This window comes from Canis aureus, chromosome 19, assembly GCF_053574225.1.
Source record: "Canis aureus isolate CA01 chromosome 19, VMU_Caureus_v.1.0, whole genome shotgun sequence".
NCBI lineage: Eukaryota > Metazoa > Chordata > Mammalia > Carnivora > Canidae > Canis > Canis aureus.
The window spans coordinates 40,132,549-40,157,682 of record NC_135629.1 but is presented as its reverse complement, the minus strand read 5'-3'; the positions used below and the strand labels follow the sequence as shown (position 1 = coordinate 40,157,682).

At 57.4% G+C, this 25,134-nt stretch overlaps 2 protein-coding genes and 1 long non-coding RNA gene across 11 annotated transcripts in view; 1 reads left to right on the top strand and 2 right to left on the bottom strand.

Moving 5' to 3' along the window:
• Positions 1–101: 101 nt before the first annotated feature.
• TMEM115 (transmembrane protein 115) lies at positions 102–4,843 on the bottom strand. The gene is made up of 2 exons (XM_077858795.1): positions 3,509–4,843; positions 102–870 (listed from the first exon to the last, which is right to left on the bottom strand). Exons 1-2 carry the CDS (start codon positions 4,357–4,359, stop codon positions 666–668), a joined length of 1,056 nt encoding a protein of 351 aa, XP_077714921.1. The 5' UTR covers positions 4,360–4,843; the 3' UTR covers positions 102–665.
• LOC144290025 (uncharacterized) lies at positions 2,720–7,507 on the top strand. 2 transcript variants are annotated; one of them, XR_013357902.1, is made up of 3 exons: positions 2,720–2,849; positions 3,317–5,659; positions 6,929–7,507. It is a non-coding gene; the product is annotated as an uncharacterized LOC144290025 (long non-coding RNA). The 2 variants fall into 2 exon arrangements; XR_013357901.1 differs by having other exon boundaries at positions 2,725–5,659.
• Positions 7,155–25,134, bottom strand: part of CACNA2D2 (calcium voltage-gated channel auxiliary subunit alpha2delta 2) — a 138,301-nt gene continuing 120,321 nt past the window's right edge. For 2 of the 8 annotated variants that reach the window (XM_077858777.1, XM_077858784.1), the window contains 33 exons: positions 24,955–25,086; positions 24,750–24,807; positions 23,820–23,870; positions 23,596–23,695; positions 23,330–23,488; positions 22,987–23,094; positions 22,811–22,889; positions 22,223–22,272; positions 21,963–22,052; positions 21,719–21,790; positions 21,441–21,515; positions 20,033–20,107; positions 19,885–19,956; positions 19,727–19,798; positions 19,561–19,622; positions 18,604–18,680; positions 17,453–17,473; positions 14,721–14,781; positions 12,509–12,606; positions 12,215–12,305; positions 12,033–12,095; positions 11,784–11,887; positions 11,430–11,528; positions 11,249–11,337; positions 10,998–11,048; positions 10,699–10,770; positions 10,433–10,585; positions 10,225–10,277; positions 10,055–10,110; positions 9,767–9,893; positions 9,533–9,641; positions 9,351–9,440; positions 7,155–9,259 (listed from right to left, as the gene is read on the bottom strand). In XM_077858777.1, coding sequence (XP_077714903.1) covers positions 9,119–9,259; positions 9,351–9,440; positions 9,533–9,641; positions 9,767–9,893; positions 10,055–10,110; positions 10,225–10,277; positions 10,433–10,585; positions 10,699–10,770; positions 10,998–11,048; positions 11,249–11,337; positions 11,430–11,528; positions 11,784–11,887; positions 12,033–12,095; positions 12,215–12,305; positions 12,509–12,606; positions 14,721–14,781; positions 17,453–17,473; positions 18,604–18,680; positions 19,561–19,622; positions 19,727–19,798; positions 19,885–19,956; positions 20,033–20,107; positions 21,441–21,515; positions 21,719–21,790; positions 21,963–22,052; positions 22,223–22,272; positions 22,811–22,889; positions 22,987–23,094; positions 23,330–23,488; positions 23,596–23,695; positions 23,820–23,870; positions 24,750–24,807; positions 24,955–25,086 — 2,810 coding nt within the window. In that variant the 3' untranslated portion in view covers positions 7,155–9,118. Of the gene's footprint in view, positions 9,260–9,350; positions 9,441–9,531; positions 9,642–9,766; positions 9,894–10,054; positions 10,111–10,224; positions 10,278–10,432; positions 10,586–10,698; positions 10,771–10,997; positions 11,049–11,248; positions 11,338–11,429; positions 11,529–11,783; positions 11,888–12,032; positions 12,096–12,214; positions 12,306–12,508; positions 12,607–14,720; positions 14,782–17,452; positions 17,474–18,603; positions 18,681–19,560; positions 19,623–19,726; positions 19,799–19,884; positions 19,957–20,032; positions 20,108–21,440; positions 21,516–21,718; positions 21,791–21,962; positions 22,053–22,222; positions 22,273–22,810; positions 22,890–22,986; positions 23,095–23,329; positions 23,489–23,595; positions 23,696–23,819; positions 23,871–24,749; positions 24,808–24,954; positions 25,087–25,134 lie in introns of all 8 variants that reach the window. The other 6 variants (XM_077858778.1, XM_077858779.1, XM_077858780.1 and 3 more) reach the window with 6 other exon arrangements.

Sequence of the window (25,134 nt, the reverse complement as noted above, 5' to 3'; positions counted from 1 at the left end):
CCATGGAGACCAAGCCCTAGAACCTAGAGTAAAGTCCCTAACTTTGTAGTTGAACATGATGAGGGGGCTGCATGAGGTGGTCTGACAGAGCTCAGGAGCCATACCTCAAAGAACTGCTTTATTGATACTGCGAGGCTGGGCATGGCTGCCCACTCAAGTGGTCCTGTAGAAAATACTTGGGAGCTGTGGCTCTTCTGGCCCAGAAGCAGCCGTAGCCACCACAGCAGAGGGAATCAGAAATCTTCACATGAACATAGTCTTTCTGAGAGTGGGCAGGGAATTGCAGCCCTGCGCTGGCTGGACCCCCAGAATGTTTTTGGCAAATCCTTGCCTTGGCTCAGGGCTCTTGGCAACCAGTATGAGGCATAAGGGTTGGCCCAGGAGCTGTGGCACCGGTGTCCCTGCAGCCACTTGCCTGGGGCTCTCTGCTGAGGTACAGTCTTACCTCAGATGGCCTGGGCTGTCTGATGCCTGGCATAGTGGTTGTCTGGAGTTGGAACCAGATAGCAAGAGTCCCGGGTAGTGTTGGCGAGAAATAGCAGAAGGCTGTGGAAACCCCCAGCAGGCCTTCTTCCCTCTCCTCAGAGCAGTCAGTGCCCTGGAGTAGCTGAGAGGTGTCAAGGGGGGCTTGGGAGAGGAGGTGCTATACTCAAGGTGGTCTGGAGTTACAGCTTCGGGGGAGCTGCCTCGAAGGTGATCAGGCTGGATTCTGGGGCAGCCGCCTTCCCTGGGAGTGTGGGGGCCTTGTCTGAGGGTAGGGGGCTATCCACCTTGGCCCCTGCCTCCTCTTCATCGTCATCCATGCTAGGCCAGACGGACTGGTCCTCCACTCTCTTCAGCCGCTCATTGAGGGCCTTCAGGGCCAGTTGCCTGGAGCCAGAGGAAAGATGACAAGTCACTTTGGGTTTGGATTTGGCTCATGCCCTATACATTTCCCCATGAAGCTGACTCCTCCTACCACCCAGACTTCTCTCAGAATCCTGTGCAGGGACTGGACAGGGCCCAATCTGCCATCAGAAGGAGGATTCAAAGGCTATATAGAGCCTTCTCTTCATAGGGCAATTCCAGGCTGAGAAGGCCAGTAGGGTGTCTGGCAGACTGCCCAGCAGGCCAGGCTCAGGAATGATTCTAAGGGTGGTGCCTAAGCATGGACAAAGCTGGTAACCCAAGGAAGATGGGTGGAAGGGTAAGTCACTTGGATGTGGACACTAGCATCACATCCAAGGAGAGGGTTATTACTTCTTTCTCTCCTTGTTAGGTGTGTTTTGAGTCTCTTGGCAAGGGTTGAAGGGGAATGCTGGAACTCAAGCACCTATGTTGGATCTCAATCTGGGAAGCAGGGCCAACTTAGGTCAGCCCATCCTTCCTGACTAATGTTCTCCTACCCCAAAGCCACCAGGACCCGTGTTAGAGCAGGAACATACCAAGTGCTTGGAGAAAAGAGGAGGAACAACGTATGTGTATAGGACACAAGCCAGAGCCTACTGGTTCCAATGGACAAACCCTTTTGGACCTCACTTTGAGGGGAGGTGGGAAAGTTGACTGGAAGGTATACACGTGTGCATGTGACCCTACCCAGGAGGTGGAATGCCCATGCTGCCAGGTAATACTTCCAACAGTGGTCACTGTGGAACCCTGATGTCTCACCCTGTCTGTGCTGTAGGTATGGGGGACAGCCTATAATAGCCTTCTAAATTCCAACAGAGAAGCAAAGCCTCCAACGTGTCAGGAAACATGACAGGAAAGGCAACAAGAACATGGGCACAGAAAACCCTAGCACAATTCCACCGTGTGCTCCAGCCTGACACATGGCAAATTGGCACAGAAAGGACGGTTCTTCCCCATGCTACCCAGGCTCCCATCTTGGAGACTGCCTTGCAATTCTCTCTAAAGCCTGCTAAAATGGAGAGACAGTGGCATACTAATAACTTTCTCACAACGGTCAAAGATAGGAAACCCTGCCTCCCATTACTAATAGCCCTTTGGGCTTGGGCATGGCATGCTGCCAGATGCCCAACTGGTTGGAGAAGTAACAACCACAAGGCTGTGTCAAGAACCTGCTCCCTGACAACCTTCTGTACCCCGGTCTGCCATTTCTTGGGCCAAAGCAGAGGTGTTTTGAATTTCCAGCCAACTCTAGCAATCCAAGACTCACTAAAGGAGGAGTCACCACTGGGAGCTGCAGAGCTCTGAGGACAGCTCAGTTTCTATCAGGTCTAGCCCTCTTGGTCCTACGTCTCCACTGGATAAAGTGAAGATAGAGCTCAGTCTTTACGATTCATCAGCTACAGAGACACCATAGGGCCCACATACGACCTGCAGCATGCTTTGTGTGCTTTTCAACACCCACCACTTTAGGCAGTAGTAATCTGTGGCCCTTCCCCAGCTGGAAACTCCTTCAAGAAAGGGGTGTGTCTCATGCTCTACTCCACCGCCCAGCGGAGAGTAAGCACAGGGATAACCTTTCAGCTTAATTCATAAAGCTGCCTGCCAAGAATCCATTTCACAGGTGAGCAAAAGTAGAAGCCTTTGACAAACCAGAAAGTAGGAACAGAGCCTGCTCCAGATTTTGCTACTAAAGTAACTGCCTCAAAATACCCCTCAGCGATAATGTTGGAAACGGAGTAGTGACAACTCTGGTGAGTATGGACCTGGGAGAGAGGGACAGAGGGAGGGGGGAAGGAGGGGGGGGGGAGAGGGGGAGAGAGAGAGAGAGAGAGAGAGAGAGAGAGAGAGGAGAGAGAGAGAGAGAGGACTGGATTAAAAAAGATCTGCCCTGCCCTGTCCAAGGTGCATCCAGTGAATAATTCAGCTGGGACTCCAGATGGTGCAGATGGCTTAGTTTACAGGTAATGAAAACAATCGTCTCCACTCCCTGTGTGGTCAGCAGGCTCCCTTGGTGGGTCACATGGGCTGTCCCCTGGGTTTGGTGTCACATACATGCTGAAAGGACAGAGTGGTAAATCTAGTAATACCCCCAAGGTTCCCTCTCAAATACGTGGCAGAGAAGCACAGCATCTGAATTAAGACCCAGGAAGAGGATATGGTTCAGCATTTTGAATTTGGGGTGGCCCAGACTGCCTCATAAAGAAGGTCTCCTTGTCTGTCTCTCTCTCACTGGGGATATAGGACCAGTAGATTGTTTCTGGCTCCCACAGGACCAGTGTCTAGGATTCCAAGATTCTGAGACAATGCCAGGATTATGTGTATCTGGCTGTCCATTAGCCCCTCACACAGTATCAAAGGAAACTGGGCATCTCTTAGGACTTATTAAGCTGTCTGAGTGGTGAGAAAGGCAAATTTCACTCTAATGTAGGAAAGCACTACTGGAGCCCAGCATGTAAATGCCGAGTTTCTCAAGGCCACAAACCAGATTTTATCTCCTGAGGCTGCCCCAACACCTGACCCTTGGCTGCCAGTCAACACACAGCAAGCACAACAGATGGAATGGGACTTGATCAATAAAAAGTCTCTTAGCTCAGTAAGGTTTTGGAAGACTCCACAGTACCTTCTCCGCTCTGCGTCTTGAGGGTCTGTGCCTGGGAGGCTGATGGTGATGGAAGATGGGGCACCTACATCATAGCGCTTCACTGTCTTCTGGCATATCTTTACCTTCACCAGGAGGCCGTGCACCAAGTTCGCCAACAGCCCCACCACAGGCTGCAGGATCTCAGGAAAGAAGGTGGCAAAAGCAAAGTGGTCAGCCATATCCCCTCGGCCTCGGCTATGGCGCTGGTAGAAGCGAAGATACACCCAGCTGGAGAGCAGCCCAAAGCCATAGGAGGCCAGCGCTGGGCTCTGGAGCAGCGTGGCCAGCCGCAACAGCAGCAGCAGCCCCAAAAGCAGCATGGGCACCACGCTGACGCGCACCTGCGGCACACGCAGGACCACGCAGTCCCCCATGGTTTGCTTGAGTGCCACCAGGACACCACCTAGGAAGCCCAGGGCTCCGTGGATGCGGATAGTGAAAAGGTAGACCAAGTTGAAGGAAGCCATGTAGGTGAGGAGGTAGGCGAAGGCCCCCAGCAGCCCCACAGACACGTTCACCACTGAGAAGAAGATGAGCAGCTCCAGGGCCCCCCAGAGGGGCTCCAGCAAACGTCCAGCCACCACCACTGTGGCCAGGCTGATGGCCACATCCCACACGTGCTGTTCCATCAGCCCATGGGTGGCCAGAGTCCAGATCCAGAAATTGGGCGGAAAGAGGTAGCCTGGGGTGACCGCCAGGCAGCCCGTGTCCACGGCAAAGGACAGCAGATAGAGGAAGAGTACTGCCGCGCACAGGGTCTTTACCACCACGCTGGCGCTGGCCAGGATGGCCCCCAAGTGCTGGCGGGCGCCCGGTAGGGCGCGCTGCATCTTCCCGAAGGGCGTCGGCCTGAGGGAAGGGTCTAGTGTGTTAGGGGCCTCCCCGGGGCCTCGTCCCAGTCCGGCCCCGACGGGAGGCCCGCGCCTAGCCTAGTCACTGGCCTATGGCCCCGGTGAAGACTCCACTTCTGGTCGGGTTGGCTCCGGTCCAAAAGGGCCAAGCGGGGCCTGTTAGAGGGCCCGGGACCTAGGCCCCTCGCCGGGGACCCGAGCGAAGGCCCTGGGAGGCTTCGGCACGCCTGCCGGCCGGCCTGCCCACCCTGTGGGCCCCGCGCCAAGCTGACCGGGCGGGCGTTGATCTCAGGGCTCGGCCTATTCCATCCACTCGAGAGCCCTGCGGTCTGCGCGGGGATGGAGCCTAGTTCCGGGCCCCGGTCAAATCTTGTCAGCTCCGGCTCGGCCTCGGTCTTGGTCTTGGCTGCGAGCGTACCCCCTCCCTTCCCAGGCGCCGACAAACAGCACTGCTGCGCCTGCGCGCCTCGGGCAGCTGCGGGATACCCTTCCGGTTCCACGGCATGCTGGGACACCGAGTCCTGGGCGGAAGCCGGGCACGAGCGGAAGTCAGGGTTCTGCGTAAAACTACAAGTTCCAGGAAGCTGTGCGCTCCGGCCGTTCCGGTTGGGAAGAGAAGGGTGTGCTGGGGAGTTGTAGTTCTCCAGACCGTTTCGTCTGGTTGTCCGGAGGCGGGGAGGAGTGAACCGGCTTCGTTAACCTCGGGAAAGCTGCGGGTCCCCGCGCGGCTGCGCAACTGCAGACACGCGCTTGCTGAATTTCCTGGTACATCTGAGTACATCTGAGTGTGTTTTGTGGACAGGCGTGTAGGTAAGAATGTAGGCGGTCTTGGTGTGCCTACCAGGGTGCGGGAACTCCCGAAATTTCCGCAGTCTCGTGTGCGCCTGACCCAGGTTGTATGAGTGTATGGGACCTGTCACAGGTTGGAATTCTTGCTCTGCCATTTGGCGGCTCTGTGACACTGGCCAAATTCCTCAATTTCTTGGACCGTAAAATGGAGATGAGCGAGCGTTCAAGGGGACTGTGGTGTAAAATGCCAGTCCAGCCTGGGTGCTCAGTGAGTGTGTTGGCCAGGCTAACCTTGTTACAAGTGTGGTGGAGCTGCGCCTCGGACGCAGGCCTCCTGCCCCCAAAGAGGCAAGGCTGCGTGGGCTGCTTTTAGTGACTCTCTTCCCCACTACAGATTTCTCATCTCTGGCCCTGAGGAAGAGGGGTCACTACAGACTTGGGCCAGGGTGTCCCTGGGCCTCCACTTTACTGCATCGGTGGCTTCCTGCAGGTTGTATCCTGTTCACGGTTTTTTGTTTTTTTTGTTTTTTTTGGTGTATTGAGTTACTTTTTAAAAATGTGCATATAATTAAAATAATTATATGTCAAAGCACATGTTTAAAGTCAGAGCCCCTTCCTTTAAGCCACTGATCTCAGTCACAACTGCACACATAGGCTTCCAGGTTACAAACGGTGTTGACACCCGTTTCTTTGGGATCTAGGTTCTCACTGGCTGCCACCACGGTAGAGTTGCCAGATTTGGCAAATCAAAATACAGGGTGTTTGTGCTTGCTTCGGCAGCACATATACAAAATACAGGGTGTTCAGTCAAATTTGAGTTTCATATAAATGAATCGTTTTTTAGTGTAAGCATGGCCCCAGTCTTTTTAGTATAGTTATGTGTCATGCAATATTGGAGACATACTAAAAAATATTTGTTGTTTATCTGAATCCAAATTTGACTGGATGTTCTACATTTTATCTAGCAAGCCTACCCCAGGACCCAGCGCTGTTGCAAGGCATGGAGCTCTCTCAGGTTACTAGTTAGGCATTGCTCTGTGGTCAACTCATGGAGGGGAATGAGGAAGGATGTCTTTGCTAAGGACTGGAATGCCCTCCTCCATTTATTTAGTATCTAAGGCCCCCCAGCCACAGGTCACCTCCTCTCCGAAGCCTTTGCTGATTTCTTGCCCTCCTCTCCAGTGGGGGGAGAGGATTTCTCCCAAGTCTCACTTTGTCTATCTGCAGTATGGAGATAAACTAGTACCCAACTCTAAGGTTGTAAGTTGGCTGCTTACTGGGTGAGTGCAAAGTGTGCATCATAAGAGAGTGAACATCAGTAGTACTGGGAAACCTTTACACTTGGTGGTTACTAGTTTCTCTCCTTGAAAAGAGCGTGAGGGGTCACATGGACTAGGGTTATTTAGAGAGTTGGGATTAAAATGGACACGGGCAGGCCAGAGGAAGGTCTGAGAGGATTCACCGAAACAGACTCCGTTTTGGGTTCTAGTATGAGCAACAGCAGTCAAGAGCACTGGGTCTTAAGCCTCCCCTGGGCTGGAAAGGAGCCATGGTCATGCTAGTGGGTGGGCCAGACCCTGGCCTCCTCTGGACAGCAGGATGGGGCCCTCAAGCACCAGGTCCTGGACTTGGGCCAGGTACTAACTCATTGCTCCAAGTGGATGACCTGCCCATTAAGCCCTGGTGGTCTGACCTGATGCCTAGATGCCTGCCTAACCTTGAATCTCATCTGTCTTCTTCCACTATCCTGGCCTTTAAGGACAGCTTTTCTCAGAGGCTTTTGAGATTATATGAGACAAAGGATGTCAAGGATCCGGCATTTTGGAAACCTAAGAAGCATTATGACCTATACCCTCTTGGGTACCTGGGTTGCAATGGCCTTCACTCCCAGCGGAGTGGTAGATGGGACTTTGAGCTCATGGCCACCTACCTGTCTTCAAGCTACCCAATCCCCACCCTCAGGCAGACACAGTGGATGGGAACCATTTGAAGTGAAAATATGAACATTATTTAATAACTGATCTTCTGTAATAAACCATTTGAAAATATTTTACAAGGAATCACACACACAATATTTTACAAAGTTTCTTGACTTTTTTGTCACTGTTGTTTTTCTGACTTGTCTGTACAAAATAGAACAACAACCAAAAAAAAGGGCAGAGAAAAGGAAATGGCCCCCCAGTCCCCCACAGATCCCCCGAGCCCGAGGTGAGGGGGCAGCCAGGTCGGGTGGGTGATGAGAAGGATCAGACCCAGCTGGGGGTTGGACAACTATCTGATGGGGATTGTTTGTCTGTTTTCCTGTTTTTTAAACTTAAAATAGATATTTTTCTATATATGTTTGATTCTTTTTTATTTTTATATTCTCCATTGAGCACCTGACTACACTACAGTTACACACACGCCCCCGCAAGACATGGCTGGCATCTAGGCTGGGTGTACAGCATGGGTGCCCACCCTGGCACCAGCAGCGGGCATGGACCATACACACACACTGAGAAAGCAACAAGCAACATGACATTAATTAACGGAGCCATTAATTAATGCATCACCCTCCCCCCTCCTCCCAGTCCATCTGAACCTCATGGCCACGCCCCCCTGCCCTCAGTCCCCCACTTGCCCCCAGGCTGGGATGCCTTTGGGGGAAATGATCAGAATGAAAGGTGTAAAGACATGTGCCTGGGCCCAGCCTCTGTGTGTGCACAGAGTGTGTACATGTGTGTATGTGTGTGCAAGTGTATTCAGCAGGGAGGAGCAGTCTGCCCCCCCCCATTGGGGGCAGGGTGTGTGTGTGTGTGTGTGTGTGTGTGTGTGAGAGAAGAAACAGGGAATAGGCACAGGCCTGAGTGTGTAAGGGCCAGATTGGGGATGGGATGGCCCAGCCAGGAGTGATCATGTCACTCTGGCTAAGGCAAAGGGCAATGTCTGGTGAAGATTCCTCTGCCAAGAGGTGCAGGCAGTCGCATGTGGTCCCACTGGGGGCCTGACACTAGTGCGAAATGGTTACAATGAGCACCTGGCGGGGTGAGGGACGTTTCCGGGATACTGGCGGCTAGGATGGGACAGAGGGGTCTTCACCCTCTGCCCCAGCATTTGGCACTGTTTGACATTCAGCTTTAGAGACAGAGGACCAGCTGGGCTGCAGGTCAGATTAGAGGCGGGTGGTGAGCAGGAGATGAAGTGTGCACATGCCAACCCTCCCACCGACCCCATGCCCTGTGTAAGGCTTTGTGAGCCCCCACCCCCACCCCATGGTATATGTGTGTTTGTGTGTGTGTCTGTGTGTGTGTGTGTGTGTGTGTTCTCCTTGGTATGTCTAATGTGAGTCCAGTTTCTGCCCTCAGGGCTCCAGGTGTGTATGGGGTTGTGTCTGAACCAGTGTCAGTCACTGGCTTGTCACCCCCACAGCTGGAGGAAGGTGGCTGTAGGCCTGAAAGGGGCAGGTGCCCATTGTGGGGCTGCCTCACGAATTCTCTCCTGCTAGAATGGAAGCTGGGATGCACAGGCCTCAAACTGCCCATCTCAACTTCATTATTCCCAGGGAATCCAGATTTGCTCCTGGGTGGGGCATAAGGGCCAGGTTAGAGGAGTCCAGCTGGGGCAGGGCCTAGGTCTCCCGCACAAAGGGAGCCTTGGGGCAGGGTGGGCAGTGGAGGCCTGGTTTGGCACCAGTACTGTGGCTTCCCTGTCCCAGCCCTCAGGGGTGGATACGTCCATTGGGAATAAGGGGTCTGGGGTCACTTTGACAGTTCAGCGGTGAGATGTGGCTTGGGGGCCAAAGACCTGTGGCACCCTCCTTTGGGACCCCCCCACTCCAAGGCTCAGACCCTGGGGCCTGGCCGCTCAGGTCCTTCAGTGAGGGAGGAGGCGAGGCTCTAAGGCGGGGTATGTGGGGCAGGGGAGCAGGGGAGAGGCGGGGAGGCCTGGAGAGGGGCAGGAGGGGGGGCGCTCAGAGGCGGCGCGAGGCGTGGGCGGGGACTTGGGGCTGCGGCCGGGGAGGCAGGCCCAGGAGGAGCAGCAGCTGCAGGGAGACCAGGACGCCCAGCGACGGCGGGAAGGAAGCTCCGCGGCCGCAGTCTGAGGTATCTTCCTGCGGGGAGAGGCAGGGAGCGTGTCGGCCGGCGGCGCGGGGAGGGGAGAGGAAGGGAGGGGGGAAGTCAAGTGCGCCGCCCCTTCCTCACCGTCGCGTTGTAGTCAAAGCAGATGTGCGGGCCTCTCCGGTATCGCGGTCTCTGCACCAGTTCACACTGCTCCGGGCCGTCCGCTGGGCATGGGTGGGGAGTCAAGGAGGCGGCAGGGCACGGAGGGGGCGCGGGGGACGGGAGGGGGCGCGGGCGGCGGGGAGCAGCGGGGGCAGGATACAGTGTGTCTCCTTCTGCAGCAGCCGGCCAGCCTCACACTGGCTGCACAGCGGCTTCTCGGCCACCACGAAGAGAAGGTTGGTGTTGGTCAGTCTCTGCGCGTGGAACAGCCTGCAGGCGGCACGGAAAGGCGGGGCGTTGGGGCTCGCCCCTCCCCTCCCCGCCGCAGGCCCCGCCCACCCGGCAGGCCCCCGCGGGGCCCCATTGGGTCCTCGGGTCCGGCTCCCCGCGGGCACCTGGAGCAGTTTCCGCAGTCGATGATGGCGTTGTAGGAGGCGTTCACCGACCCGAAGTAGTACTGAGTCTGTTTCATGACGCAGCTGCTCTCGCGCGCCTCGGGGCTCCCCTCGGCCTCCGCGGAGTCTGCGGGGCCCAGAGCGCCTCAGCCCCACCCGTACACCCTGGCCGGCTCTCCGGCCCCAGCCGCGCTCAGCCGTAAGCCCCGCCCCCTCTTGGCCGGGGTGTCGTCTGAACTTAGACTGGGGAGGGGAGGTTCGAGGTGGGGCCTCCAGAGCCCGACCTACCTGCCTGGAACCAGCTGTGATAGATGAGGCCATAGAGGAGCTGCTGGAACAAGGACCTGCAGGGTATGAGTGAGAGTGCTCACCAGAGACCAGTGCCCTGCGCCACCACTTCTCTTGTGCCCTCCTGCCCAGGGAGCCCCCGCCCTCCCCTCCTCCTCCCTGGGACTCACCAGGCTGCAGCGGAGGTCCACCAGGCCAGGTTAAGGAAGTCTGCAATGGTGGGCTGCAGTGAAGAGAGGGGCATGGGCTGCCACTGCTGTCCCTGGACCCGGGTCACCCCCAGCTCTCTCCTCAGAAGTGGAGCGTCGTCTGTGGGCAGGTCTCCCATCCCCCCCCACTCCTCCCGCAATCTCCTGGCCAGGCATCGCTGAGGCTCACCACAAAGACGCCCCGCGGTGCAGCACCCAGGTTGCCAGGGGGCTGGGGGGCGCAGGCTGCCTGATAATCGTAGGACTCTTTGCGGGTGTAGAAGGAATTATTGTAGAGTGCCAGCATCAGGTTGGCGTCCACCTCACTGAAGAACCTGCCCACCTGGGAAGGCCGGGAGGGAATGGGAGGGAATGGTAGTCGCGGAGCAGGTAGTGCCACACCCCCAGAAGGCTCAAACCCTGGCTCCCTCCTTCCAACCTCTTCCTGACCCTCACCTGGTCCCACTGATGATTCTGGTTTGACAGCACCAGGAATCCCCCATCATCAATGAGAACACAGAGCAGGTCCTGAGAGGTGGGGAAGGGGGAGGAAGACGGAGACTCAGGCACAGATCTTCCTCCCCAGACCCTGGCAGTCGGGTCGTTGGGTAGAAGGGCCACCACTCCCCCCAGCTCTGGTAAACCTGTGAAGTCAGAGTGGGATGTTGGGACCCCCAGGCCAAGGGATGGGCTAGGAGTTGTAGTGGGGACTAAAGTGTGGGATTGGAGTAAGCTAGGGTTCAGGGCACACATACCTCATTGTTAACCTCGCAGTCCATCTCACAGTGGCTGCTAGGGCCACACTGCTGGGCAGAGAGCAAGGACAGTAAGGTGCCTGATAGTTTCCCCCCTCCATCACCCTTCGTATATCTGGGTCCCCACACTATTTGCAACAGCCACTGCCTCCCCAGAGGCACAGGAACCACTCTGAATGAGTGTTAGGGGTTCCTGGGGGCCTCTAGAGTTAGTACTGCTGGGCTTACTGGCCCCACCCCCACCCAGGTACCTTCTGAGGCTGGTCCTGGTGGGTACGGTTGCTGGCTAGCACCTTGAACTTCTCAGCCCAGGCCTCTAGGTCCAGCTTAACACCTACCACTAGAGAGGACAGCAAGGGGCCATCAATGCCCACCTGCCCGGGCAGCACCCTGCCCATCGTCTCTTTCCCCACCTCTGCCCCAGGCATTCACCTGCTGGCCTCAGTGTGCGCCCGCCCAGGCTTAGCTCCACAGCTGTGCTGACGAGGATGCCCACCGTGTCATTCTCCAGCTCCAGTGGCCTTAACAGGGCTGGAGGGGGTTGAGGAAGTTAGGAGTAGAGCACATGGATCACCCTGTGCTGGGCCTGTGTACCCAGAAGCCCAAGCCAAGCCCCCAGTACCCAGTGTAGTGTTCGGCACAGCCTAGCTCTGTCTTCTCATCTGCCCCAGTCTCAGCTAGCCTCGTGTTTGAGAGGGGTCTCAGACAGCAGAACCTAGCTCTGGCTGAGCAGACAGGGAAGCCCCAACTTCCCACCTGCTGCTAGGCGCCTGGGAGAACACTCACCATCCTGATGTGGGGGTTTGAAGATATAGCCGTGGTTGTCCAGGCTACGGCGATAGAAGCTGGCATTGAAGGGCTCCGGGTTCTCCGTCCAGTCCTCAGCTGCTCTGGTTATCCGAGACAGAGAGGTTGGTGGAAGGGGTGGTGTGTGGGGACCGTGTCTCAGCAGGTGCAAAGAGGCCTGTGGGCAGCAGGGCAGAGGCAGGGTCCTAGGCAGGGGCAGGGTGCTGGGTGGCAGGGTAGGTCACTTACTTGTTGGGGAAAACGCGAGTGATGCCGCCGTCGGTGGCAGCAAACACGGCCAGAAGGCTGTACCTGGTGGGGGGGGCGGGGTGCAGCAGGGAGGTGAGTCATAGGCCTGCCTTCTTCAGGGCAGGGCCAGGGCCTCCGGGCCCATCCCCACCTCCTGCCCCCACAGGCTGGGTGGTGCCTACGTGTTGAGATCTTGGTCCCGCCACACTCGCTCTACCAGCTGCTGTGTGATGCCCGTGTCCAAGATTAGGTTGTGCAGAAGAAAGTTGTTGCCTGGAACGGGAGGGTAGGGGTGGAGGGGGTGTCATCTCATGGCTTCCTGTCCGTTCTCCCCCACATACTCAAGGCTCCAAAGGAGCCTTCCTCACTGCCTGGGCTTGGGTCTGCCTCACACCTGCCCCATCTCTGGGTTCTTTTGGGCTGCCCCCTTCTGGCCTGGGCACTACCCAGACCCAGCTGCCCCACCAGGCACTCACACTGCTTGGAGTCTGGAGTCACTTTCTCCATGAGCTCAATGAAGTTTTTCAGGAACTCGGTGTTGTTGTCTGAGGCATTCAGGTCCTTGCAATACTCTCTGGGGGTGGGGAGGGGCAAGAAGAGTAGGCTTGGGGGGCTGGACAGAGCAGTAGTGTTGAGGCTTCCCCACAGGCCTGCCTGGCTGTTGGCTGAGAAGCCTGGGCCTCAGGCAGGGGCATGTGTATTTTTATGGGCTGTAGCCACTACATGCCTGGCAGGCTGCCACGTCTGAATAGGGCAGAGCTGACACAAGAATGATGGTCTGCTTCCTCCAGCCTGGCTGTTTCTCCCCCCTGGGTATAGCCCTGCAGGGCCTCCCACGCCTCCCACGTGTGGAGCTGGACCCACACGGCCCACCTGGGAGGCCCCAGGCAGTGTGTCACTTCTGGCTGGTCCGCCTGTATGCTGTCGTGTTCCCGCGGGCACAGGGCGGGTGAAGTCCCGGCACCGGCTTCGTCAGCCTGGGTGTGAGACCTCAGCCTGCCGCTTCCTGGCTTTGCACCTCTGGACAGCTCACTCAAGCTCTCCAAGTCTCAGTGTGGTCCATCATACCACAGAGGGTGTCAGGAAGCCAATGGGAATACGTGGGGCCTCAGACTGGTTGTTCCCCCAGCCCAGAATGCTCTTCCCCCAGAAGCAGACAGGCAAGATCCCTCACTTCCTTCAAGGCCCTTGCTGGGCTCAGGCACCGGGGCCAGAGAACATGGGAACTTTGGGGGCATGGGTGGCCTGCTTAGGGCTCTGGTCCCCAGGAAATGTTGGCGAGCAGTCCTTCTACCCTGCTAGATGGACCTCTCTCTCCTGCCCAATCCCTTGTTCACACTTCTGCCACCAGAGGCCTTCCCACTGGCCTGGAGGCAGCAACTTTGGGAGTTTTTAGAATGCACTGCTTCCCTGGGCTGTGCTAGGGCCCATGGTTTGGTGAGGGCACCTGGGGTGGGGTTTCAGCACCCACTTGCTCTTTGGCCCCGATGGTCTTGTACAGTGCCCAGCCTGTACTTCTGTGGTAGCGGGCACACCAGACACATCCAGAGTGACACCCATCCAGTTGTACTTCAGATACAACTCCCCTGCCGTCCCCCCACCCCCCGTCCCCCAATAATATGTACATTTACGGTTGTGGATTACTTCATTCATTCACTCACCCAACACGTGTTCATTGAGCTTTCCCAAGCCAAAGATACAGAAGTCAAAAAAATAAACAGTCCCCTCTCTCAGGGTCATGTGGGCCACACGGGCCTTTCTCACTCATTTCCACAGTCATTCAGGCACACAGCCCACCCCACATTTACATTCAGACCCTTATGAATGTACACAATTGCTCACAAATACAAACACACCTACAGAGAGTCAAGAGAAATGTGTGGGTGCATGCACACACGTGCACACACATGGAGGTCAGGAATGTCCAGAGCCCCCGTGTGGTGCCAAGAGTCAAGAGTGCCCCTGGGTCTGTGTCGGCTGCATCCACCTGCCCTCATCCAAAGCCAGGTCACAGTGGAGGGCTTCACCACCTGGGGGCCTGTCGGCCTCCTCACTGTGGGCCAAGAGGCACAGGGTGTGCACCCAAGGATGTGTGTGCATGCTGACTGTGCACTTCAGGGCTGGTCCAGGGTGCGGGGCCCCGACCCCTCACTTGACAGAGCAGCTCTTTGAAGGCCTTGTACTCCCCACCTCCCCCCATCCTCCGTGAGCCACCACACCTGAATTCAGCACTGCTGACAGGGGCTCTGGCTGGCTCATCCCCGGACCACACAAACACTGACTGACACAGGACAAGGATGGGGTGCGGGGCAGGGGGTGGGAAGGGCACCACAGACCAGAGCAGCAGCTGCCCAGTGGAGAGTGTGCTGCGGACAGCCTGTCCAGGGCAGAAAGGGTCCGTCCTGGTGGCCTGGGAAGGCAGGGAAGAGCAGTGGAGTCTGGAACCCTCCTGTCCCAGGTTCAGTGGGGGCTGGCGCTGTCGGCGGCTGGCCACTGCTGCCTGGTGCGGCTGCATGGCCCGGGTATGCACATGGCCGCACATACGGGGCTATGCATGGGGTGGGGGTAGGGATGGGGGCGACACTGCACAGGACACACACACACAGAGCTCCGGGCAGCAGTGCAGGAGGCAGGGCCAGGGCAGTTGGGGTTGGGGAGGACACCTCAGCAAGGCCACACGCAAGCTACCTGGGAGCAATGAAAACATGTCCTTCAGACTCAAAGCTGCTGGGGAGCAGGAACTCAAAATCTGCAACAGAAACGGGGGGTTATCCGGCGGGGGCTGGGGAGGCAGGAGGCCAGGGGGCTCAGAGCTGACAGGGCTGGAGGGACAGGGAAGAGGGTGGCTTGAGGGAGGGGGAGACACCAGCAAAGAGGGAACCCGCCACTTCCACGTTCAAGTTCGAGCCAGAGAGAAGGGGCGGGCAGAGAGAAGGGGCGGGCGGGGAGGGGTGGAGGGCCTGTGGAGACTACAGCATCGCAGGAGGAGGGCAGTTATAGCCAATATGTTGCCCAGGCCTGGTCCTCTGTCGGCAGTGAGTCCCGTGGCGTGGCTGTATATGCTTCCATACGGCTGTATAGCACATATACACGGACACACACACACACATATATATATACACACACTGCTATATATATGCATGGTCTGGGGGAGGCACCGGTCTTGCTCTTATCATATCCATAAAGGAAAAAACCGCATGCTGAGCTTCCTTTGCCTCCAAAGAGACTTTGAGGAAGGGAATTGGCTTTTGGCTGCGGATTTTTATCTCTCTTTCTTTGCTGCAGCTGTTTGCATTTTGGTAGGTCTTGCTTTTGTTCTGTGTCAGGCATCAACATGGCCAAACCGAGGGATTTCTCACGGGCACAGACAGTCCAACCAGAGACGGTATGGGCAGCTGGGGCTGGGCTGCAGTGCATTGTGGGGGTCCAGCGGTCCTTCCTGGGCTGGGAGGCTGGGTGAGGGGAGACTCTTGAGGTATCTGGGAATGTCCCCATGCTGTGGGAGGAGGGTCTGGGAGCCAGGAGGGGACACCTGCTTGAACCTGTACACCTGCCCTCTTGGGCTGGAGGTATGAGGGCAGGTGGGGAAGAACAACGAGCCTCCAGGACCTGTTGGTTCAGAGCAGCCAAAAGAGGAGTGCTGGGGCTCCAGAGTGGGGTGCTTTTCAGGGATCCACCAGTTAGGCTGTGCACAAGTTTGAGAGTCAGCATATATGTACATGGGAGAGCATGTGTGTTTGCATAAGTGTGCATGTATACAAGTGTCTCTGTGTGGGTTTGTGAGTGAATCTGAGGCTTCTCTGTGGTGTCTCCCTGCCCAGGTGGATCAGCTACCTGGCTGATCCGCATCTTGGAGGTGTGCCCCTGCTCCTTGGTCTGCTGCACCCTGGGCAGCCCACCTTCCAATCCTGTCTTCACCAAGGTTCCGACCTCTCTGTCACCCTAGGGCTTTATTTTTGCAGAAGAGGGGTCTTCTGTGTTCCCAGATACTCCCACAATGCACTGCAAGATTCTGGGAAGTGGATTTGGGGTGCCTGGAGGGACTGGGCAGTCACTGGTTGGACTGTTGCTTTCTGTTGGGACTGTGAGGCAGGGTTTGGACACAAGCCGACAGGGAACGGGTGTGGGGGAGGGGAAGGAGGAGAAAGAAAAAGGAGGTAGGGAGACTAGGCTGTAGTTGTCATTGTAACCAGAGCCCTGCATTTCTGGGGACACTGGGAGGGATGTGGAAGGGGGAGAAAAGACAACTCAAGCCAGTGGGGGTAGGGCCTATCCCCCACCCCCACCCAGGCCACTGGGGCCAGCTATATCCCTTTTGCTGGACTAAGCTGGACAGGGCCCCTTGGGCTTCCTGGGCCATCCCCTGGTTGCTCTCCATGCCCATCTACCCAGGCATGCCCTGGGAGCGGTATCTCTGTGCACCAGTGGTGGAGACCCTCATGAGCTTCCCCCTCCACTCCTCTTATTCTCCACCCGAGTCTGTGAGTTCATTGCCTACGTTACTCCAGAGTCTCTGGCTTGGGTATCTCTAAGTGCCAGAATTTTTCTTCACTCCCAGATTGATTCCCTCTGAGCTCTTTTGCTGGCCTTTGGGGTCCAGATACATTTCCTTCCATTCCTGGCTAGGCGCACCACTGGGAGTCTGCTTTTATTCCCCAGGGGAAGGCCTTCTCTATACCTGAGCACCTGCCCCAGTGGCAGTGGGTACCATGGTTGAGCTGGGCCAGCAGGCTTTAGCAAAGTCTAAAGTAGTGGAGGCAGCAGGGGACAGGGGCGTCAGCACCTAGGCCAGTGCCCTGGATGGTTGGGTCTGCCTTGCTCTCCCAGTGGCCTGGCTGATGACCTATCCTGCCCAGAATCAGAGTGGGGGGCTTCCAGAGCCTTCCAGAGCCAACTCCTTGGAGAGCTGCCAACTTCTGGACCATCTGCCAGAGATCACAGGAGGGAGAACTATCCCAGAGGAAGGCTCATGTGGCTGCAGCTTTCCTTTCCCGTAAGCCTCTCGTAAGCCCCACTGAGGATTCATCTAGCCCTTGCCTATCAGGACTCCTGCCCTGTTGGGTGGGAGGTGGTGGAGAGGCATCCAGCCCTGTCCCCACTGTTGAGCTGTCTTGGAGGGACAGAGATTTTGGGGATGGGCAGGGACCTGCCCAGAGGGAGCAAGAAGGATGAGGAGGGGGCCTGAGTTCTCAGAACACCCGGAGACCACCCTGCAGGCAGGGCCAGGAGAAGGGCCGCTGGCTGTAATTGGGGTTTTAGGGATGAGGGAAAAGGCAAGAACTAGAGGAGCCAAGGGGATGCTGGGAGAGAGCCCTGGAGAGCAGGGGTTTGGCTGGTCCTGGGCAGGGAGGGGGGCAAGCAGGGGTGTGAGGGTGGGTGGGGTGGGGAGAGGAGGGTGCACTGGTTCTGAATATACTTGCCCTTCAGTTTGCTGATTGGCACTGGGACAGTCCACCAAGAGAGAAAGCGAGGAAAACAAAAACAACACAAACACAAAAACAAACGAAAAGGGGGAGGGGAAGGGGAGGGGCACAAACAATATTTTATTCAATGGCTGTTTGAATGAAAATATTGTGTCTCATCATCATACCGAAAGGAAACTTCTTGCAAAAAAACGACATGAGAGAGAAAGAGAGAGCGAGAAAACTCAAAGGAGATGAGCCCCAGTCGGCCAGGCAGGTGGGGGGCGCCCGGTGGGGCCGGAGCCCCAGCCTCCCTCCCAGTGACTTCGGGCGGTGGGCAGGCGGGGCCACAGGCTCCGGAGGCCTCTTGGGGGAGGCCCAGGGTGAGCAGGACATGCAGGGATGAGCCACAGGCAGAGGAGTGGGCGAGGGAGGGAAGGAAGGAGAGAGGTCCTAGAGGAGGAGAGGGGGGTGAGGGAGAAGGAAGAAGAGGCAGGGGGGTTGGGATGTAGGGGATGAAGATGGGGAAGAGAGCAGAGGGAGGGAGGGAGAGAAACTAGGGATGCTGGGAGAGGGGGAGAGGGAAGGAGCAGAAGGGAGGGGGGAAGAGAAGGTGGGGGTACAGGGAAAGGAGAGAGAAGGAGGGAGGGAGGGAGAAGGGGAGAGAGAAGGGAAGGAAGGGGGGAGAGAGACAGAAGGGCAGAGGGGGTCAGAGAAAGGAGAGAAATGAGGATGAGTGAGGGGGCGAGGAGGGGGAGAGAGACCCTGGGGGGTGTGGCACCACAGAGGGGGAGAGCTACAGGGCGCAGGGGGGAGGAGAAATGAGAGGAAGGGGTGTCTTCCAAGAATGCAGCCCCCAGGGGTGTGCGGTGGGGAGGCAGGCTAAGGAGGGAAGACACGCAATAGGAGAAACTAAAACCAAAACCTCAACGGAAATCATGAGAGAATGATCTGGAACCAAATCTGAGAAAAGGCGAGCATGCAGATTTCCACAGACTTTCCGATGGCTGGTGCCCCAGCCTGCGGGTGCCTGGGGTGGGGGTGGGGTTGGGCAGACTGGGCAGGAGGGGCTGCCTTTGCCGCCAGTGGCTGGCTATGCTGCCTGGGGCCGGCCAGGGTGCGGGGCAGAGGCAAGGGTGCAGGGCGCAGGCAGGGGGCGGGCCACTTACACTTGACCTGCAGGATCTGGTCGCTGAGGTTGGCTTGGAGGTAGAAGGTGCTGTAGGGCGGGAGCACAAGCCCGAGGCTAAGGAGGAGGGGAGGGGAGAAGCATCTGTCACTGCTGGGGAGAGGTGGGCCACACTGGCATCCATCCCCCCACTCCATGGCCTGGGAGCTGGGTAGAGTGGCCTGGGCTGTGATGTCCCCTTTCCTGACCACCAGGGCCACCTTTCCCTGTTAGCTGTGGGAGAGTCATTCCCCAGACTCTCATGGAGGCCTCAGAATGCCCAGTCCCAGAGGAAGTCCCCACCCCACTCCCCACCTCCAGCAGCACCCCCCAACACACATCAGGTACCCAGGCAGCCTCCTTAGCCAGGCCAGCGGCAAAATCACAAGGCCCAGAGTACTGTCAGTGAGCTAGGCTGCTGGGTGCACAGCCATAGGATTGGGTCCTTGGTCCCCAGGGACTTAGGCCATGTGAAGCCAGTGAAAAGCAGGCCTGGGGCTTACACGGTGAGAAGCAACCACACACTGGGATTGGGGTGTGAGTGAGACCAGTTCTGGGGGCACAGGAAGACAGCCTGCACTGCCTGGGACTGACCACAGGGTACTCCTCCGAGGGCTGTGGTGCCTGTTGAGAGCAGGCCTGGGGATGTGCTGAGGGACATCCTGGGTGCAGACAACCAGGGGTACAGTCCAGGCAGGGGTGACATGAGGGGCTAGTGTGGCACAGGGAGACATCAGATGCACTGTCTTGTCTCTGTCCTGTGCTCCGGGAGATGGCCCTTGTTCCCGAAGGGCCAGCAAGAGGCCCTTGGGGGACCGAGAGTCCTGGGGTGAGTAGTGAGCAGCCCTAGCTGCTGGTGCTCCACGAGGATCATGGCTGTAGCTGCTAGGCACCCACAGACCCTGGGCTCTGGGGCTGCCCCCGCCTCTCCCTGCCGGCCCAGCCCTGCCCCACTCACCTGTAGTTGGTGCTCCTTATAGGCACCCAGGTGTAGTTCCGCACCACCTCGTCTACGTACCTCTGAGAGAAGAGGCTAGGTCAGGTACTTGGGCCAGTAGGCAGGGGTGGGATGGAGAGTGGGAGGATGCGCACACTGATTCTGTCCCCCTCTACCACCTTCTCACCTCGTCCAGGGACTTGACCAGTGTTCTGATCTGCTTGTGGCCCTTGTTGCCATCAATCATGCTCCGACGGATCTGGAAGCACCAGAGACATGAGGGGTGCAGCCCCCGCTCCCGGCTGCTCTGGGTGCTCCTATCCATCCTCCCCTCCTTTCCCTCACCTCCTCCTTGTTCTCATCCTCCAGCTCGGCGTCCAGGAAGTCCAGAGTCACAGGCTCTCGGAAGTTGGTGGTCTGTGGAGGCAGGGCAGGAAGTCAGGGGCCCCCATTTTGTAGGGTTGACCCTCCTCCTGGCTGCTCCCTGGCTCACCTGGGGCTTGAGGTTGGGGTGCAGCAACACGTAGCCATTCAGGTCAATGGCAAACACGTACCCATTGGCTCCAAGCTGGGGGCACAGATTGGGGGCTCAGAGCTGGGAGGGCTGGGCAGGGATTCCCCAGACTCTCGAGCTCTTCCTTAGCCTGCTTTCCATACCACTGACAGGCACCATTTGCCTTCCCCGGGCCAGGGGTCCCCACACACCATGTGGCCTTGAACCTGTTTCTCAAGTCCAGCCTGGCAGGCTGGTGGCCCTTGCTGGGGCAGGTGGGCTCCATGGGACCCTGATTCCATTTGGCCTTCTGCCCCCACAACTCCTGATTCTCTTGGAGGTGTCAGGCAGCTGGATGTTCTGCCTCCAGGGGTCCCTCCCTGTGCCCTCCCCACTACTGCCTCCTCCTGCTCCCAGGCTCAGTAGGGCACATAGGGAGGGGGGTACCCATGGAATCCTTGGGTACTTCTTCCAGATAGAAGTGATGGAGGAGTGAATGGGACCCTGGACTCACCCTTTGCTCTGTAGGCTGTTTTCTCACTGCACGTGGAGGACAACGACAGGGGGCCTTCATGTGGCTTGGGCCTGGGCGAGCTGTCACACACGTCCCACTCCCCACCCCTTTCACAACCAAGACTGAAGCTGAAGGCCTGCTTTCACTACAGGCCCTGGGCCAGCCGCGCTGACCTTGCCCCTACCCTGCTTTATGACTTTGGTTTTCATCTTCAGTCCTTTGCTCAAAGAGTTTACTGTAACTCTAAGGTATACCTCCTGTCTATTTGACTATCCAGGGGTTGGCAAATTATGGCCCATGGGCACCGTATGGCTAAGAATGTTTTTTACATTTTTCTTTTTTTAAAGATTTATTTGGGAGAGAGAGAGAGAGAGTGTGCACGTGCATGTGTGTGCACTGGTGGCGGGGAGGGACAGAGGGAGACATGCTTCTGCTGACTCCCTGCCAAGCGGCCTATGTGGGACTCAGAGCTGACACCAAGAGTCGGACGCTTAACCTGGCGCCCCTGTTTTGTTATGGTTTTACATGGTTGAGAAAGATCATGAATGTGAAAATTACATGAAACTTATATTTCAGGATCCACAAGCAAAATTGTATTGGAACACAGCCATGTCCATCTATTTGTTTTGTCTGTGGCCATTCTCAGCGCAATAGCAGAACCGAGTATGAGTATTTACGCTGGCAGAGCCTAAAATATTCATGGTCTGGCCCTTCGCAGAAAGTTTGCTGACCCCAGCTCTAGGCCCAAGGTCACCTCCTCCAGGAGCCTTTCCTGACTGCCTGAATTCACAGGTTTCCCTGGAGGTGCTATCATCCCCATCTGACTCCTTCTGCTGAGCCTGGCTTGTGTCCAGGGGGAGGCAGAGCTGGCTAGATGGGCAGATGGATACTTACTGTGTAGTTTGGGGTCAGCCTCTTGATGTCATTCAGAGCCACATCGATGCCCATCACACCCAGGATCAGCTGGTTCTGGGAGCAGAGGCATGGGGCGTGCCATGGGCTCAGTTCCCCGGAGGAGCCCCAGGGTCCAAACCTCATGCCGCTCTCAAGTCATAGTTATCCCTGTCCGGTCTGAAGGCTTGCCTGTCCCTTCTCCATCTCAGGCCTGCTAGGAGCCTGCCCAACCCCCTCAGGGATGCCTGGCCCTTCCCAGGGGGGAGGGGGAACCTTACCTTTTTCTCCCCAGGGCCATCCTGTGTCAGGTTGAAAACAGGGAGGGTCCCTGTCACCACCAATCCCAGCCCCTGAAGGGAGAGGATGGTAGGTTAGTCTCCTGTGGCCAGCTTGCCCCACCCTGAGTGGTCAGAGGATGGGCTCAGGCATAGGCTCGTTTTATTCTTCTCTGGTTTACTCCCACAAAGGGGCCCTTAAGGAACTTGGCCTTGTGGGCCCATCTGTGGGGGCCCGAGGCCTTACCAGAGCATCCTCATACACGTTGGTCCATTGCACCTGCTTGGCCTCCTTGCCAGCTAGCACCATGGGCCTGCCCAGTACGTCCAGATATTCCTGGGGAGAAGGTGACAGGGGTCACAAGTCCACTTCCCACTGCACCTTCCCTGTTCTGCCTCCCTCTATATCAGCATGCCACCAGGGGGCGCTCTCACACCACAGCAGCCCAGCACTCACACTGCTCAGGAAGCAAGGGGCTAGGAGGAGGGGGCCCCCTCGGGTCTCACCTGCGTGTTAATGCGGATGGCTCCAATGGAAGGGATCTCAAAATAGTAACCTGTGAAGGAAGGTGAGGCAGAGGTGGGCCTGGGTGGTACTTGGGACCCATGGCACAGGGGATCCTGTACCCTGGGGTATGTCCAGGCCCCTTCTCTTTCTGGTGTCACTACCCCCAGACTCCTATCCCTTCAGTGCCCCCTTCCACTGCCCCATCAATGGGGCCAATGCCAGGAAAGGGGCCATGAGTGTAGGGGTGCAAGGAAGCAGAGGCAGGGTAAAGGCAAGGGCCTGAGGCTGAGTCCATCCAGGGGCCAGGCCCACATGCATGGATTGGGAGACTGACCAGCAAGCAGACATAGGAGCAATAAACTGGGAGATGGATGGACAACGGACAGACAGATGGTCAGAAAGATATGCAGTCAGATGGACAAACCACATGGCCAAATAGAGACGGACAGTCCCATGCACAGGCAGGTGTACAGTGGATAAGCAGGCAATTGGAAAGCTGGACATACGGGTGGACAGGTGGACAACCAACCCGATGGACAGCAGGGCATGGCCGGCAAGCCACCAGGCAGTGATGCTGGATGGGATACCTTTGTTGGCGCAGGCCATCCACTGCAGGGGTGTGACGTCGTAGTTGTGCTGCCCCACGGAAAAAGTGAACACGCGCACCTGTTTGGGGCTGGAGGTTACTGCTGTGGCCGCTAGAGGACAGCCCTCCCCCTACCGGGTACGGGTCAGGGCGGCCCCCACCTGGGCTGAGCCTCACCGTCCGGTTGGGCCAATTGTACTTTTCAAAGACATCCTGCACACGGTCCTCACCACCGTCCGTGAACATCATGATCATCTTATTGCAGTTGGCACGAGTGATGTTGGACTGGTCAGGAGCAGGGCTTGGGTCAGGTGGCTCTTGGCCCCTCCCTGGTCCCGGGGTGGATTTCCCTCCCCTGGAAGGCCTGGTCCTCAGGCCCTCTCCCCCACAGCAGATGGTGCAATCTGCCCGAGCTGCCTATTGGGCGCTAACAAGGCCATTCATCTTGATTTCCCTGGTGTCACCAAGGCCAGGCCTTTGCCTGTCCCCAGCCACCCGCTCATCCACCCACGGGGCTCACGTTCTGCAGCTGGTCGAAGGCATACTCAAAGCCGGCCTTGTAGCCTGTGGTGCCCTTGGCCACCATGCCCTGCACGGCTTCCTTGAACACCTTCTTGTTACGCACATTGGCCTGCACCAGATGTGTGAAGCATGACACAGGCTGTGCCTTTTCATTGAACTGTGGGGACAGTGAGGGTGGTGAGCGGCCTCAGGCTGGCCAGGGCATTCAGCATGGGATGGGGTGGGGTGGTCCATTCCTCACCCACCTGCCACCTTGGCACTCACCGAGGCCACGTTCACATAGTCATCATCTGAGAGCGTGTCCAGCATCTCACAGACGGACGTCTTCATCAGCTTCAGGGTCAGGCCGCTCACACTGCCACTCCTGGGAAGGTCATGGAGGCGCCAGGTAGGCCTCAGGAGTTCTAATGCTGTTCCCTTATGAGGTTCCCAGGTGGCAGACTCTCACCCCGTTCCTCCCCATGCCCCTGTAGGCAGTACACACTCACACGTCCACGATGATGACCATGTCCTTGGGTGATGAGGCCCCCTGGATATACCTGCCCGGGAGAAGCCTCAATTAGGGTCAGCCTCACTCGGACCCTGTAGGCCTTGTCTTCCTTTACCCACATATTGATTCAACATGTTTCTATTGAGCGTCTACTGCATGGTCAGACAGCGTTCTAGGCACTGAAGATATCCCATTTAATAAAACAGTTCTGGGGCACCTGGGTGGCTCAGTGGGTTGAGAGTCTGACTATGGCTTGGGTCATGATCTTGGGGTCCTGAGATTGAGCCTCACATCAGGGTGTCCCCTCTCAGTGGGAAGTCTGCTTGTCCCTTTCCCTCTGCCCTCCCCTGGCTCATGCTCTCTCTCTCAAATAAATACAAATCTTAAACAAACCAAAAACCAGTCTTTGCCCATTACATGAGTGACCTAATCTCCCAGCACATGAATGAGCCCAAGGAGGGATGAATGGGTGATCCAGAGAGGGGGCAGGAGGTATGTTCCCTGGTCTTAGTGGCTTGTCATGTCCCCTGTCCCGGGACAAGACCCTGAGGTCTGAGTCCTTGCTGTGTGTGGGACTGAACAGGAGAGAGGAGGTCATGGGATGCTGCAGGAGAGGCAGAGCAGAGGGTGGGGTGTCCAGGGCTCAGATGGGTGGCGTGGGGGCTGGCCACCCTTGGAAACCCCCACTGGCCCAATCCCTCAGTCCCGAGGGGGTGGAATGCCAGGCAGTGGATGGGGGGCAGAGGCAGCTGGGAGGCCTGCCTGGGTGATGGGATCCATTTTCCAGTGGCAACGATGTGTGAAATGAAAATTGGATAGAGCTGGCTGCGCCCTGCTCCGAGTCCTGGATATCGGGAGGGAGGGGAGCAGGCAGCAGAGGTGGGGGAATGGAGGGGTGTTCCTGCCCGGCTCCTCCTTGCTCACTCACCAGGGTCTCCTTCGGACATCATACAGGTCGATTTTCTTGGGGGCTCGCCATGGGGTGGCTGTGGGAGGAGAAGGTCAGGGGGTCTGGCAGGGAAGGGCCTGGCTTGCCAGAGTGGCTACCCCACAGCCCACAGGGTGACCAACCACCCCATATGCCCCAGGACAAGTGGGGGGTGGGTGGACAGGAGAGATGGGCTGACACCTACCTGGGTAATAGCGAGTGACTCCCGTGGCACTTCCGAAGACCTGCCACAGCAGCGTGGGGTCCTGCCGGCGATTCTCAATGAACACATTCTCCAGGGCTTCTGTCCAGTTGAGTTCGTTAAGGATGACAGTAGCTGTGGGGGAGACAGGGGTCTGGGGTGAAGAGTGCCTGGGCTGTCCCC